This window comes from Hemicordylus capensis, chromosome 2 (assembly GCF_027244095.1).
Source record: "Hemicordylus capensis ecotype Gifberg chromosome 2, rHemCap1.1.pri, whole genome shotgun sequence".
In the NCBI taxonomy this organism is placed as follows: Eukaryota; Metazoa; Chordata; class Lepidosauria; order Squamata; family Cordylidae; genus Hemicordylus; species Hemicordylus capensis.
Genome location: NC_069658.1, coordinates 332,606,092 through 332,622,462, shown reverse-complemented (window position 1 = coordinate 332,622,462; position 16,371 = coordinate 332,606,092). Strand labels below are relative to the sequence as shown.

Sequence of the window (16,371 nt, the reverse complement as noted above, 5' to 3'; positions counted from 1 at the left end):
ACAGGGGTTAATAAGAAGAGGTCCGGTTTTTCAGTCTCGGATGTGCTTTCAGCTCAAATGCATGACTGAGGAGGGAGCAGCACTTACATGTAAATGTAGTGTTGGAGGACCCTGAAACAACCTTGCCCATTGTTCATCAAACTCAAAAGTTCAGCTAAATGTACAACTCAGTGGTGAAGAAAAGTCTCAGCTTCAGTTGTTGAATCATACCCAGGTGCAACGCTGGCTGCAGAGTTAAACTGAAGTGCATTACTTTCACTTCATAGACATTACATTCTAAGCAGTGGAGCTGGAAGCCTTGCATAACCAATATAATGATGCCTCTCTTGAAGTTTTGTGTATTGCTTGAATTGCTTGGATTCTTGGTGTTGAATATAGTTACAGTCCTAAGCCAATAATTGCCAAATGTGCTGGATGTGTTATGAATGTGATGTTTGAATCCCCTTGGGCTTTTCTCTTCCTAGCTGTTATCACTTCAAAACACATTAAAGGCAGCTCATTTCAGCTGCTCCTTTCAGCAGGATTTGGTTATCAAATGTGATCTTTCTGTTTCTTGACTCCAGTCAAAGCTCCCTACATTGCAAAAGGACTTCGTGCAGCATAATGATGCAGCCAGAATGCTGGGTACCTCTAAATCATCAGTGCATCTGGAGACTCAGACATTTCCATACTGTGGCTGATATTGGCATCACACCTCCAAATTACATGAAACAATGGCCGCATTCACATGTAAGACAAAACTGGAGGTGAAGGGAACTCCGGTTTCATTTTCAGTATGTCTGAATGTGGGCAACCACCGTTTCGCAGGAAAATGGACCTGTGATTTCCCTCCCAGGACTCTGATTTGTACCTTCAGCTAGTAGTGAGGTCTTCCACCTGGACCTCCAGTTCACGGTGCAAATGTTACATTCAAACGCTGGCATCACAGTCTGGAGTTGTAGGAGGAACCTCCTCCCTAGCTCCAGCTGCTATTGGCTGCCAGGGCTGTCTTTCAATAAAGAAGGAAGCCCAGGCATCCAGTTCCCTCACCTCTCAGCAGTCAGTGCTCTCCTGAATTTTCGAATTCAGGCGAGTGGGCAGGCGAGTGGGCATAGGGGAGGAGTGGAACTGCGAGTCCATTAGACCTGCAGTTCCATGTTACGTCTAAAAGTGGCCAATTAATCATAACACTTTCAGAATGGTTTTCTGCCATAATTGAATTCCAGGAAAGCTTATTACACTGACCGATTTGTGATAATTCATTGGCTCTTCTCATTGTATTTAAGTGGTAGGGATGGAACACAAATCAACAACAATATGTCAACAACAATATTATTTAATATAATCAATGGCCACTAAAATGGTTAACTGGAAATCCACAGCTGAAAACATGGCTCATTGTACTTGTATCTAGTTTAAGAAGAAAGCACAGCAGCAATAAAATTATGAGGCTATTGAGTCATTACCTGTCAAGGACTCTATGTATGGTAAGAATGGCTGGATGCAGTTCCTAAATTTAAAAAAATCAGACTTCTAAAAATCTAGTGCTGTGATGATTGATAATGCAATTAGGAGAAACGTCTATATTGTAATATAATAAGGGGTTGGGTGGTGGTTGCTAGGGATCTGGTAGTGATTGGGTGAGGGTACCCTAACATCACCCTAACCATCACCAGTCGAGCAACTGGTCTTCCTGAAGGCAAACTTCCCACTGCTGGGCTATCCCGAGTACAAACCTAGCTTTGTTTTGTCTGAGTCAAATTCCAAACTGAGCCAGGGAGAGAACACCCAACACTAGTTTTTATTCTGAACATCGATTTTGGTAGCAATCCAAACAAGTTAAACACTTAAGTCCCATTGGTTTCAGTGAAAGACTGAAGAACCTGTTCAACCTTTTTCCAACTGAAATCAATGTGGTTTAAAAGTAATTCACTTTGATTAGATCCTGCCCTGTTTTTCTAAATCATCTATAGTGAGAGAAATATTACTTTGGGTCAGTTCTGATGGCCAGTACTAAAGAATGCAATCTTATCAACAATTTGTCACTATTTTTATGATATGGTGTTTAAAACATAATCAAAAGACATTAATTATTCTGCAAGATTTGCATGTAGGATCCACATAGACCCTCAGATTTTTCTCTATCTGTACTGCTTTGTCAATTCTCCTGAGGTTTATTTTTAAAGGAGTTTGGAGATGTAGTACAGGAGTTTTTAAAAATGGAATGACACTGATATGAACCCCCCACCCCCATCCCCATTTTCTCTTTTAAAAGCAGGATGAAGTCTTCTAGAAAAACATTTACTAGGTTTTCAGTTTGGGGCGGGGGGGAGTTTACAGTAAATATATATATATTGGAACCCTTACAAGAGTTTTGTTCTCTTAAATCAAGAGAAATTGATTTAACCTGAGCTAAAAACAAAGCAATATGCAGATTATGTATGATATAAATTGCAAGTTCTCCGGATATTTTTGAATGATTCATTTAAGGGTTAATAGGTTGCTCCCACTATAACACTCATCCCATAGTACTCTTTTGTATGAAAGAAAGACATTCAAAGAGCACTGAAGAAATGAGCAGCTATTGATATTCACATTAAGAAGGATGCATGCGTTTCTCAAAGTTCAATCTGACCTCAAGCTATAACTGTGGATTCATTATATATGGAAATGACACCCCATTCCAATTGCTAAGCAACAGTTCTCCAAGCATCCATCATCCCAGAACTGCCTCTGAATTCTGATATAAAAAGATATAGATCTGAATGGAAACAGCAATGGCTTACCTCAAACCTAGGATTCTTACAACCAGAATCTATCAAGCCTGTGACAAAAATTGCTAATCTCCTAGCAAAAATATGTGACTTGTCCCTATAATCAAGCTCTGTACCAGAGGACTGGAAAGTAGCTAATATAAGTCTGATTTTCAAAAACGGAATCTGAGAAATTACAGGCTGGTTAACTTGGCTTCTGTGCCAGGTAAATTGATGGAAAGCATACTTAAGGACAAAACTATATGTTAAACTTATAGAGGCTATTCTCTTGCAGGAGTGCAATGCGGCAGCAAACCCACTTGAGTAGCCCACCACTTAACTCGGGTTTCGGGCACAGGAGTGCCCAAAAAGCGGGTTAACTGCTCATGTGTCACCGCGCCATGGCTCTGCACTTCAGCGACTCCCGAGTAGCCCCCTGACATGGAGGCTACAACAAGTCTCCCGGCATTGGGGGGCTCACTAGAATGCTCCACACACTCGTGCGGGTCATTCTGGGACTTCTGGGACTTGCCCATGCCCTAGAACGGCCACCCCATTGTCCTGGGGTGACCGGAGAATGAGGGTTCCCCTCTCCCGCAATTCCCCTCACCAGCAAATCTGCATATAGCATGGTGCCGGGCCAGGACCTTAAATTCTGAATGGATGTTAAGGTCCATTCCAGTGTCTCCCTCCTCCTCTCCATGCACACATGGAGCGTCTAGATCTCCTCTGGGCGTGGGCACAGCTTCAGAGGGGTAGGGGCCCCGCACAAGCAGGGGGCCCTTTGGTGCATGGATGGGCTGGCTCAACTCATGAGTTTGCAGTCCATGACTGGGGATTTGTCCTTAGATAGGCACAGCCTTCCCCAGTAATCTGTCCCTCTCATAAGAGGGCTAGCCCACTTGGCAGCAAGTTTCCAGTTACCAGATTTCAGTTGGGGCTGTAAGGATTGCTTTGCCAGGGTCACCCCTCACGACATCATCCAAGGTTATGGTGGGACATAGCGTGCAGCATCTCCCAGCATCCATTTCCCTCCCTCATCTATATATCCCCTCCTAAGAAGTCTCCATGATCCCCTCCCTTCCCTTAATTAAAGCAGAATAACTATACCCCAAGCCCCCTGAGAATTCATCTTTGTGTGGGACTCTCAGGGTGTGGGGCTACTTGGGGGGCAGCAGTACCATTGCTGGCAAAGGAAGTGCTGCCATGGCAGGGCAGGGCATTTAAATGGGTTTAAATGCCCTTTCCATGCCAAGGGTGGATGGAGCACTCCAAAAATGCAAAATCATGCTTGGCAGACCCGCTTCAAGATAGTGGTCAATAATGGCTGCCCTGCTGACATAGTGACGCTTGCCTACAGTGGAGCTTGCCATGAAGCTTGCTGGGATCTGCCTCGGAGGCCCAGCAGAAGGGAGGGGATTCCCTTTCCTGCAACTGGAGTTTGACGGGCCACAATTTGGCAAACATCTGCAGCACAATTTGGAGTTATGATTTGAAACCTCAGCCATGTTTGCCTAGTTTGGCGTTACGTTTGAATGTAGCTATAGAGTACTTCACACCTAATGAAAAAAACATTTTAAAAAACAACAACAACAACAAATACACAATGCTCAAGTTGGTTTGTGATCCAAAGGTCTCCATGAGAGCTGTGTAGCAATGGGGCATGTGTTGTGGTTTTAAATTTTTCTCCTTATGAATCACTACATGTTGAAGTTGGTTTTGTGTTTAAATTGTAGAGCAAGGGACATGTGTTGTATCCCAGTTAGTTTGTCAAGAACTTGTGTGGATCCATTGGGGCTTGCATAGTATTTTGTTGTTGTTTGGGGCAAATGCACTCTGGCCCAGATCTGTGGGTTCACTCACATGGGGGAGAGGGAATTTTGATGACCTTCCCTTTCCCTGGAAATCCTCTGTGTCACTTGACAGTGAGTCTATTCACATGCGCATCGAAAACTGGGCTAAGGAAGCCCAGCACAGTTTTCGGTGTGCATGTGTACCATGCTTGCAGCCATAGCTGGCAGACTGACAAGATCCCAGGCAGCTTTGGGGAGGGAAGAGGGATCCCCATAATGCACTGCACACTCACACAGTGCATTATTGGAGTTCCAGAGGGTGGGGCAATATGTCCTGGCACCTCCGCCCAGCAGTAGGGGGTAGTTGTCTGGGTGGGTGATCCACCTGCTGAAGAGGACACAATCTATTGTCTGCAGGGAGATAAGCTCTTTAGTGCTTCCTCCCCACTAACCCTCTTGCCCTTTCTCACTGCTCATGAGAAAGGACTCGTTATGTCCCTGAGAGTCACACAGCCTTTCCTTATCCGCCCCCCCTAATATTTACCCCCTCATATTTTTTTCCTTTTCTTCTTCTTTTCTTTCTTTTCCCTGAAACAGCACTATTAATTTCATAATTAAAGCTTCCCCCATGGAGAACAGGAACTACAGGACAAATAAGACAATTAATATGTTATTCACCAGCAAAGCTGGCCATGCTGAACAGGAAACAATAATAGAGACAGAAACTGGAAGGGAGAGGCTACTATTTAAAGTTGCAGGAAACCTTAACTGAATGGACTTACTTCTGACTTAACATTATAGAAGAATGTTGGCCAGGGTGATGGACATTTCTGCATAATACGGCAGTATGTTAAGTGTAATCCGGAACCACTGTTTTAAAATTGGCTTCCAGTGGATTGTGAAAAAAGCAAGGCCACAGCATTGCTCAAGGGCTCTACTGTGGAATCAGCCTAGGAGAGAGAAATGGGAGAATCAGTTATGCTTCTGAGTTTCCTGTCAGAAATCATCTGCACCTCTGCTGCACCAGAGACAGATGCCTCCAGGAAACTTTTGGAATAATCTTGGATTTAATTTATAGCCTTGAGCTGAATGATAGCCCCCTCCCCATTTCAGAGACACACTGCAACACCAAAATTGAGGCATTGGGCTTTAATTAACTAATTTTACTGGAAGTAGTACAAGTTAGTATAGCAGTTTCTTTGGAGTTCCTATATTGCAACCATTCTATATATTTAATTCTCCTAAATGTACCCATCGCTAATCCCATGTGTGGCAGCTCTCACAAGAGCAGCTGCCTAGGGGATAGCGATGGGGACGGGAGACAATGGTGGTGGCGGTGGCCCGCCCTGGCCTGGCTACCGGTTGGCTAGAGAAGGAGGCAGTAGCAGGCCGGCCTGGCCCGGGCCTGGCCGCCGGTCAGCTGAAGAAGGTAGCAGCGGGCTGGCCTGGGCCTGGCCCGGCCGCCAGGAGGAGGAGGCGGGAGGAGGCGGCCACTGGGAGGATGGGGTGGGAGGAGGTGGCAGGCCAGCTTTCCGGCTGTCCTGCAAGCCAGAAAATGCGGGGGGAGTGGCCGGCCAGCTGGCCGGCCTGCCAGAAAGCCAGGCATGCCAGCGTGGTGGTTGGGAATAGTGGTGGTGGGTGGACCGGCCGGAGGCACAGATGCTCTGCGCCCGGCCCAGCTAGTTTCAAATAAAACATGAACTTTAAATAATTGCCTGAGCTAGGTGAGATGATTACAGTGTTAAAATAGATTTAAAGATGTTGATTGTGTGGGCTCTTGCCATTAGTTCCAGAAAAGAAAAACTATATGCCATTAGTTCCAGAAAAGAAAAACTATTTACTTTCTGCTAGAGTGAAGAACTTTAATGGCACCATGCATCCTACAGGACATGGCATTGTTTTGATCTTCAGAAAGATGGTCCATTCCAACTTCATATTGTTGTTGAGCTAGATTAGAAGTCCTTCATTCTTATGTTTTTCTTTGCATTCCATGCCTCCTCCTTGTTGATTAAGTAAATAATTTACATGACAACGTACCCTGGCTGCTGCTAAAATATCACAAGGCCATTCACTCACAGTGATCCCTGCATGTATGCACTAGTCATTATTACCACTCAAACATCCACCATCAATTCCCCTCCACCCCCTGCCCAAGTTACACAGGCCTAATTGGACCCAGTAATATGACCTATACACTCTTTCATCCCACTGATTGCCCTTCATAGCAATGGGAAACACACTCTGACTAATGATGCTTCAGGCTTCCAAGAGGTGTGTGCTGTGCAGCAATTAGTCTTTCAGCTACCGCTCCCCTCTGAGAGGTTATTGACAAAGAAAACACACCCCTCTGCTTAAGTCACTACAAAGAGATGTACAAAATAAACCTGACATTTTCTCACAATCATCTCCTGGAGTTTTTCCATATACAGTGAGGATTTATTTCTCAACTCAGCTGTTAAGTCTGTCACTTGCTCTTACCATTGAGATACTTGAGATGAGTAATTGTGAGACAGACTCCAAATGTTGTGCCTTGTGTCAACCTGTCAGCAATCCTATGTAATAAATAAAACTTTCTCTTTTTTTCTAGGTTAAGGAATTATGTACACAATAGTGGAGAAATTACGGCTGCATTTGGACATAACTCAAAACTGGAGTTAAATGGGGCAGAGGTTGGAACTCGATTACATCCGAATGTATGCAACTGTGGTGTCATGGCAAAAGCAACCTGTGGTTTGCCTTTCCAAAGTCCAGTTTGAACCTTGGATTTGCACAAAGGTTTACTGCCAAAAACCAGAAGTTTGGCCCCCGCAGCGTTACGTCCAAATGTGGATAGCACCATAACCATGGTTCTATGCAATTTCTGGAACTGCAATCATAGGACCAATTCATATGTAATGCCAAATTGGAGTTAAACATGGCAGAGGTTGGAGCTCCAGTACATTCAAACATGTGAAACCACAGTTTCGCAGCAATAGCAACTTCTGGTTTGCCCTGGCAAACTCCAATTTGAACCTTCAGTTTACACAAACTCACCTCCAAAATCTCCGGTTTGGCCGCCAAAGCATTACATCTGACTTTGGACCACAGTTTCACACTGATTTCAAACTGGAATCATGGCTATGGCTACTCTATACCAGAAATGCTTCTCACTGACCGCTACTGATGCTAAGTAGCTGTCAAAGAGTGCCCCCTGCCTGACAGCCCACTCATCTACATATTCCCTCCAAGGAAGACTCAATGTTCCCTTCTGCTCCCAGAGTAACAGGGAAATATCAGACCCTCAGACCACCACCCCACCCCTGAATTCATGCTTGTGCAGGACTATCAGGGTGCAGGGTTCTTTGGGGACCACCATTGCCATCACTGACAAAAGTGTTGCCATGGCATGGCAGCGAATGGCATTTAAAGGGATTTAAATAACATTTACCTGCCGACAGCAGGCAGTGAGCTCTGAAAATGCACTATTGCACCCGGCACTCCCCCTTCAAGATTGTGGCTAATCACGGCCACTCTGCTGCTGTTCCAACACTTTGCTCACAATCTGCCCATGGAGCTTGCTGAGATCATCCTCGGCAGTCGAGCAGCATGGAAAGGCTACCCACTCCTGCAACTGGAGTTTGACCGGCCATGGTTTGACAAACGTCTGTGGCATGATTTACAGTTCCAAATTGAAACTGCAGTTTCATCAACCTGTAGTTTTGTGTTAGATATGAACCAGGCCAGACAGACAGTGATGCAGACTCTCCCGAGACCCTGCCTGCTCCATGCCTGTGGCACTTCTCATTGGCTACCTCTTTGAGCACTCGCTCTGCCTATCCTGTCTCCAATCCAACAAAGCAGTTGCCCAGCAACAGGGATGACACCATGTCCTGGCCCAAGCCTGTCAGCCTGTCAAGTGGAAAAGTCACACAGGGGCATGGCCTCTTCCTATTCTATCCCTTGCCCCTCCCTCCTGGCAAGCAGGAGGGAAAGGGGATAAGATGACAGGATGGGCATGAAGTGCTTGGCTCCCTGAGAATGAAGTGACAGAGATTCATGTTGACAAGGACAAGCACTCCAGTTGGCAACATAAGCAGTGCTGGGATGGAAACCAGTGCTGGGATGGAAATATATGGAACATTGAGTGCTGGAATGGAAACATAGGATGGGAATACCTGGGGTTGGGTTTAATGGGCAGCCCTAAGCAGGGATTCTTGAAAGGCTAAGGTCTATATTTTGTACAATGATGTTGGGGAAGTGGGGCCTAGCCCCTTCCCCTCAGAGGTACCTGTGCGGTCCCTAGGTTTATTCATGAGAAAGGCTGGGCAGCAGGAACAGCATTGCTAAATCTGAGAGGGGAGATTCCTCTTCTGTGATAATGATAGATGCTGATCCTAAGCGGATTGTTCACTCATAAGATTGTAGAGTCATGGGGACACCCCCTCACAACTCATGAGAAGAACCATCTGTGGGAACACTGTGAAGCAGTGTTCTCTCTCATTTTCTTCATCTGTATGCAGAATGAGTTTTGTTCTGGGCAGCAGTATCAAGGCAGTGTATGTGCACATGCATTTAGAGCGGGGCCTTCCAGATCCAACCTGAGCAGGATCTAAAATTAACTGAGTGGACATCCATAAACACACACATGTATACACCGTAGAGGGAACACTAGACTCTTGAGCCAAATCTCAAATAATGTGCAATGACATCCCAGGGGCGTTGCAAGGTTGGAGTGGGCCCAGAGACAAGATTTTAAAATGCCCCCCCCCACTGAAACTCAGCTCGTGAAGTAAAGAAATCTTAGATGAGGCTGAATAGTGGTAACAAAAAGCATCGTCACACACACACACACACACACACACACACACACACACCTATGTGCCACAACAGAACATCACTCTAAATATTTTTTTAAAGGTTTTATAAATTGTGAACAATGCAAGTCATTTAATGGTACTAGAGAAAGACATGCTGTTCTGGTAGCTCCAGGTCTTAACACTCACATCAGTTTCAGAGGATGAATACAACTGAAGGAAGCCCGGGCGGGTGCGTGGCTGGGGGAGTCAGTCATGTGACTTGCCTCTGGGGGGGCCCCAAGGCAGTGGCCCCCCAGACAACTGTCTCCCCTTGCCCTATTATAGTTACGTCCCTGTGACATCCCCTTCTCCCATGGACTGTTCTCTCACGAGAGTGTCAGGCCATGGGGGCGAGACAGCAGAAGCTGCCCAGCCAAGTATATAGGAAAGCTGCAGGGATAGGTACCCCAGCCACTGCTCTCCCTGTCTTGGTGATTACTGCCAAGAAGCTGTCAAAGCATGCCTTCTGGTAACCTGTTCACCTATTTTGACATGTCCACCCTTGTGTGTGCCCCAAAATGTTGATCCCACTCTTCTGGGGTCACTGGAAATCGGGGCACCTCTCTCCTGCAATTCCCCATGCCAGCAGATCTGCATACGGTGTAATGCCGGTCTGAACCCGGTAATTTTGAATGAGAGTAAAGATCAATTCCCGCACATAGTGTTTACTCTGTCTGCACACATGGCGAGGCTCTGATACATGGGATGTCAAAATCTCCTTTAGGTCTATGCAAGGCTTCTCAAGGGAGGGGGGGTTGTAGTACAAAAGTTCTGTTGTTAATCAGAGAGAGTGGGGGTCCACTCATGAGCATGCAGTCCGATGGAAGACCCGGGGTGTTTTTCGTAAGGTCCTCTCCAGTAGACTGGCCCTCTAATGAGAGTGCCACTGACAGCAAGCCTCCAGGGGAGCAGGAGTGTGGTTTGGTCTGCATGGATTGCTTTATCGGGGTGAGCCCTCAGAAAAGCGTCCTAGGTCACAGTGGGCCAGACCCCAGGATCTTTTGCCCTCCTTCATATACATATCTCCTCCTAGGAAGTCATCATATTCCCTTCCCTTTGCTAACAGGAAAATAGTGTCCCCACCACCACTGATTCCCCGTCCTGGAAATAAATCTCATCTTTCAGACAAGCTGGTAAGGAACATGGTAAGCTAGTCTTTCAGTGCAAGATAATTATGTGGAAGCTGGGGTGTCAGGATTCTCTTCTTTCTGGTGCACTCAGCTCCACATAGATTCTTGACCCATAAAGGTGAAGAAATTAAGTACAGATGAAGAAGATGCTGTTGATCGTGTGTCATTTATGAATTTGTACATTCCTTTGTCGCCTTTCTACACCCTCCCTGAAGAGCTTTGCCATGTTCCCTCCCTCAGTGTTTTAAAAAAAATATTAAAACACACCTTTTTAAGGAGGCTTTTTAATATCATTATTATTTTGTTCTATCTGGTAGGTTCTTTAGCTTGTTATAATTTTCAGTTTTAATTTGAACCTAATAATTGTCTTTAATCTGACTTTAAAAAAAAATATTACTTGTATCTGTGTCTATCTTATTGTTGTAAGCCGCCCCAAGCAGTATTGCTCAGGAGGGGTGGGGTATAAATAGTTTAAATAAATAAATAATAATAAATAAGGTACCCTAGGCCTGATAAAATGGTGAAATTAAATGGTTACAATAGTACAGACATGCTACAATGATGCAGAAAAGCAGTAGTAAAATCCTGAAACAGCATCAGAACCTGAAGTCATAAAACAGTAAAACCATAGCTTCATTCAGATGTTCTCAAGTGGAGGCTGGACTCAAATACAGCCTCCGAAAAGAGCCAGAAGTCCCACCTGGCGTGTCAATCATGCTCTCTTGCCAGGAGGGTCCGTCATGCTTCATTCTTCATTTGAAGAGACAAAACATGACGTAAGCATGATGACAGGCACTTCTGTGATTGGGAGGCGCCACTCCAGCACCGAGCCTCCCGCCCATAGAAGCATCCTCCATCATGCATACAGTCTTCACCTCTTCTGATAAATGCTGTAAGGGTGCACAGGGTGGGAGGGGGAGTGAGAAAAATTATGGACACGTTGGCAAGGCAGGATATCTGTTCCTGCTTTGGACTGTGTACCTGAGTACAATGTCCTTTTCTAATAATGTCTGAAAGGGGCTCATGAGACAGCAACACTCTCAATTAAAGACCTTGCTAAAAAGAAACATTATCAGAAAGAACATGCTGCTGTGTTGTATTTCTGCAGCAAGGGAAAAACTATGCTCTTGAAAGAATAACAAAGCCACTTTATTGACTGAGAGCTAAAACATTCACATAACTAAAATTGGAGTCCCAGATCTAACCGTCGCACACAGCCCACCCCAACTATTTCTCTTAAAGCTCCAGGATGACTGAAGAAAGGAAGGCAACTTCATGTTTGGGGCTCGAGCATCTGTTTCCTTTTCTCCACTCTCAAATAGGACATGGCAGAAGTGAAAGGACCCAGCTAGAGAAGACAGGAGAAGGGCAAGCCACATATTCCACAACAGCTGCAGCAGAATTCAAGCTATTAGCACACACATTGTGATGTTTATCCAAGCCAAGCATTCCTTGGCCGTGCAAACTGCCACTAGCTCTAGATCAGAACGAGCTCTCGCTTGGCTTTAAAAGTTTATTCATGTTTTGCTGACCTTTTTTGTATCATGCTTTCTTGTGGCTCCATAGAGGGTGCATTTTGTACCATCATGAGGGAGGGGCCGGGACTTGTACAATGAATGTTTATCTCTAATTTGAACAGTGAGGTTGGCAAGGATTAAAAGGAGCCAGAAATATATATCACCTTGGCACTGCCAGGATTCAAGGCCTTCCAGGGCAAAGTCTCAGCATTTTCTCAAAATGCTTACAAGAAACATCTGACAACCCAGAACAGCAGAGAGCTCAGTCTTTCAAACTACAAAGACCTGAAGTACCAGGATGAACAGATTTATGTTCTCTCTCTGGTACATTATGAAGCTATTGAATTCCTTATGCATATGTTAGTGGGGTACTATCAGCTGAGGGGATGCTCAAGCCCCCTGAACAGCTATGCAGCCTGGAGTGCCCCTGGGTCCTGTACTGCTCCTCAAGAAATCAGTAGTGCTGGTAGCCAGGAACGCCTTCCCTCAGTTATAGCTGGAAACCGTCATGATGACTGCATCCCTTCTTAGTGTTCCAGGATTGTGCCCTAATCATCTATGTCTTTGTAATCTCTAAGGATCAAATACTGTATTGCATTGTGCATGGAGTTGCCCTTGAAAACAGTCCAGAATTTAAACTGGTGTGAAATGCTGCATCCAGTGCCAGCTTGTGTGCTGCTGTTTCTCGAGGCAAGGCCAAATCCCCACTGGCCATGCCCCCTCATGTCCATGTGCTGAGGTCAGAGGGAGGGACATCCTACCTCTCTGGCTGGCCCTACGCTTCCCTATCTACCAGTTTGCAAGTGTTCCTCTGCTAGCTGCCAGGGTGGCTCTTTCTCTTTCTCTTTTCCCCTGCAGCTGTCTTCCCCTGGCAGCTAGCAAAGTGCTTGCAAGCCAGCGGATGGGAAAGAGAAGAGAGTGCAATGGATGTGCTCTCTCGCCACCACCCTTTCTCATCTGCCAGCTTGCAAGAACTTAACTAGCAGGATGGTTCTCTTCCCTCACAGGAGAAGAGAGTGAGAGAAAAAGCCATCCAGCCAGTGGTATAGCAAAGCAGATGACATGGGGGGGGGGGCAGCACGGAGCCAGAGAGTGGCAGCAGCAGGGAGGTGAGATAAAGTGTGGAGGGGGCAGGATGCCTGCACGTGCCCCGCCCCCAGGGTGCAAGAGCTACCAGAGGCTGTTGCCTCATCTCATGGATGAGCCCCCACTGCCTACATCCCACCTCAGCTGCTGTTGGGAGATGGGAGTAAATTCAACCAATTCCATGTGCTTTTAAGCCCAAATCATGGTGCTGATTTAAAGCCTTTCATGTAATGGATCCAACATACTGCAGAAAGCATTTTGCCCTGAATTATATTATTATTCCTTGTTTACACAGTCAGACAGGTGTTATTGACTGGTTTGTTTTATCCAGACATCGAGTCCTTCCCAAGGACTTGGGATGGCTGAATTTTATTGTCAATTGTTATAGATATCGTCGCAAAATATAGGCTGTTCCCAGTAAAGCTGCTTTTTGTAATTGGCTGATGGTGATTTCTGTGGCCCCTATGGTGCTGAGGTGCTCTTCAAGGTCTTTTGGAACTGCACCCAGGGTGCCAATTACCACTGGGATTCCGTTGGTCTTTTTCTGCCATAGCCTTTCAATTTCAATTTGTAGATCTTTGTATTTGGTGATTTTTTTTCTATTTCTTTTTATTCTATTCTGCTATCCCCTGGTATTGCTCTGTCGATTATTTTAACTTGTTTTTCTTTCTTCTCGACTACAGTTATATCTGGTGTATTGTGTGGCAGATGTTTGTCTGTTTGTAGTCGGAAGTCCCATAATATTTTTACATCTTCATTTTCTTCAACTTTTTCAATTTTATGGTCCCACCAATGCTTGGCTACAGGTAGCTTGTATTTTTTGCAGATGTTCCAGTGTATCATCCCTGCTACCTTGTCATGCCTTTGTTTGTAGTCAGTCTGTGTGATCTTTTTACAACAGCTGATTAGGTGGTCCACGGTTTCATCTGATTCTTTACAAAGGCGGCACTTGCTGTTTGTTGTGGATTTTTCGACATTTGCTCTTATTGCATTTGTTCTTAGTGCCTGTTCTTGCGCAGCCAGTATTAAACCCTCTGTTTCTTTCTTCAAGCAACCATTCTTAAGCCATTGCCAGGTCATGGTGATGTCTGATTTTCCACTTATATTGTGCAAATATTGACCATGCAGGGGCTTATTTTTCCATTTTTCTGCTCGGTTCTTGACTTGTTCTTTCTTGTAGACCTGCTTTGTTTCATTCGTGTTGAATAGTTTCTTGTTATTGACCATTTGAAGTGCATTTTCTTCACTGTCCTTGATATATTCTTCAAGGCCTCTTTTCTCCTCCTCTACTGTTTGATGGACTTGCAGCATTCCTCTTCCACCTGAGCTGCGAGGGAGGTATAGCCTATCTACATCACCGCGGGGGTGCAGAGCATGATTGATGGTCATTATTTTCCTAGTCTTACAATCCAGCGTCTCTAGCTCTGCCTGGGTTCAATCTATTATTCCTGCAGTGTATCTGATAACAGGTATAGCCCAGGTGTTTATGGCTTGTATGGTGTTCCCGCCATTGAGTTTGGGTCCTGCTAGGCACCCAACCACACCAACTGCTGAAGCCAGATCTGTCCTCACACATGTACCCTTTGAGTAGGATTCTTTAGTAAGCAAGTAAGTCATGTTGCTTGGCTTGCTTACTTAAGTGTATAGCTTCAGACATTCTATCAGCACCTTTAGAATCTTGAACATTATGCCACAAATTCTCCATTCAGTTGTTGTCACAAGAAGACCGTTGATCAAGTTAAACATCCTTTGCTGAAGAAATTCAGCAGTTATTTGTGCAGGCTGAGAATGCATCACTCAGTCTGGGGGATTTCTGTGTTCCTCATATGCCTGTAAATTGTATGTCGAAATTGTAAATAGTATAAAGTGTGATTTGTTCTGGGCAAATTAGGGGAATGGAATTCGCTGCTTGATTTCAAACTGCTGTGCTTCTAATGAGATTCCGTTCATTGTCAGCTTCACATACTACACCCTGGGTCAGAATGAAGATGCTCTTCCTGGGAAGTCTGATCACAGAAAGGCTGTGCAATGAAAGAGAAAGTCTAGCACTTTGTGTACAGGTGGGTTGGTGCATAAGCATGAAATATCAATCAGCATTAGTAGCGTAAATGGAGAGCACATCTTAGCTCATAAGAAATTAAGTGCTATCTCTCAGATGAAGTGCTCTACTCCTTGCAAGCTATTGACGCAGTAACATTATGAATGAGATTTAAACCATGATACGTTTCTTGACTACCTAGTTATCTCTCTGGTGTTTAGGTCTCCTGTTACTCACTCTTCAGCTATTAGAATTATAAGAAGACAATAGCAGTGGTCCCTCAGCCCTCCCTTAAAATCATCATGGGCCACGAAAGCCATCACTAATGTTCCCGGGTTGGGTTTGGTTTTAATACACAAACATGGTGAATGTGAGGCCATTGCTGACAAACACCACCAACTTCTGTTGTGATGCTGCTCCTGACTTTGGGCCAGTTGATGTGTCCTGCTGCAGCTGAAACATGATCTTCACAACTTTGAAGGTGGATATTGCTGGATGTTCTGCTCTATTTGCCAAAAAACCCAGGTCCTCTGTGTGCTGGAATGCATTTGTGACCACCTCCATGTTTCATATGTATCAAAGCAAAAATACCCTTAAGATGTTGTGCAGCAAGGAGGGATAGGATCTTTTCCCTGTGGAAGGCAACAACCTCTGAGAAGGACAGAAGTGCTATGAAGAGACTAGAGGAGAAGGACTGGGACAGTAGCCCTGAAAGCAGCTGCTGAGTGGGTTGCCGTCCGGGTGCGAGTGCATGCTTAGTCTTCTTGAGCCCATTTTTTTAACCCAAATCACTGCTTCAGTACAATGTCTCACAAGGCTAACTGCACAATTTGTCTTTATTGGTTAGAGTATTGGACTAGGAGATCCCGGTTCAAATCTGCACACAGTCTTGAGTTGCTTTGGACCAGTCACCTTCTCTAATCTACCGTTATCACGTTTATTTATTTATATCCCACTCTTCCTCTGAGGAGCCCAGAGCAGTTTGCACAGTTATGTTTATCCTCACAACAACCCTGTAAATTAGATTAGGTTGGGAGATAAGTGACTGGTCCAGTCACCCAATGCGTTTTGTGGCGAAATGTGGGTTTGAACTCAGATCTCTTGGTCCTAGTCCAACACTCTAACTACTACTCAAGCTGGCTCCTGTTGTTGTTGTGAGGATAAAATGATGGTGGCATTTTTACATAATGTAAATGCATAGGATTGCATTGCACATATTACTTATATTTTTATCCCATGG

At 45.0% G+C, this 16,371-nt stretch overlaps 1 protein-coding gene across 4 annotated transcripts in view; it reads left to right on the top strand.

Annotated features, from left to right (window-relative positions):
• Positions 1-16,371, top strand: part of LOC128344114 (trypsin inhibitor ClTI-1-like) — a 73,297-nt gene that overhangs the window by 50,072 nt on the left and 6,854 nt on the right. For all 4 annotated transcript variants that reach the window (XM_053293634.1, XM_053293633.1, XM_053293632.1 and 1 more), the window contains one exon: positions 15,050-15,153. In XM_053293634.1, coding sequence (XP_053149609.1) covers positions 15,050-15,153 — 104 coding nt within the window. The remainder of the gene's footprint in view (positions 1-15,049; positions 15,154-16,371) is intronic.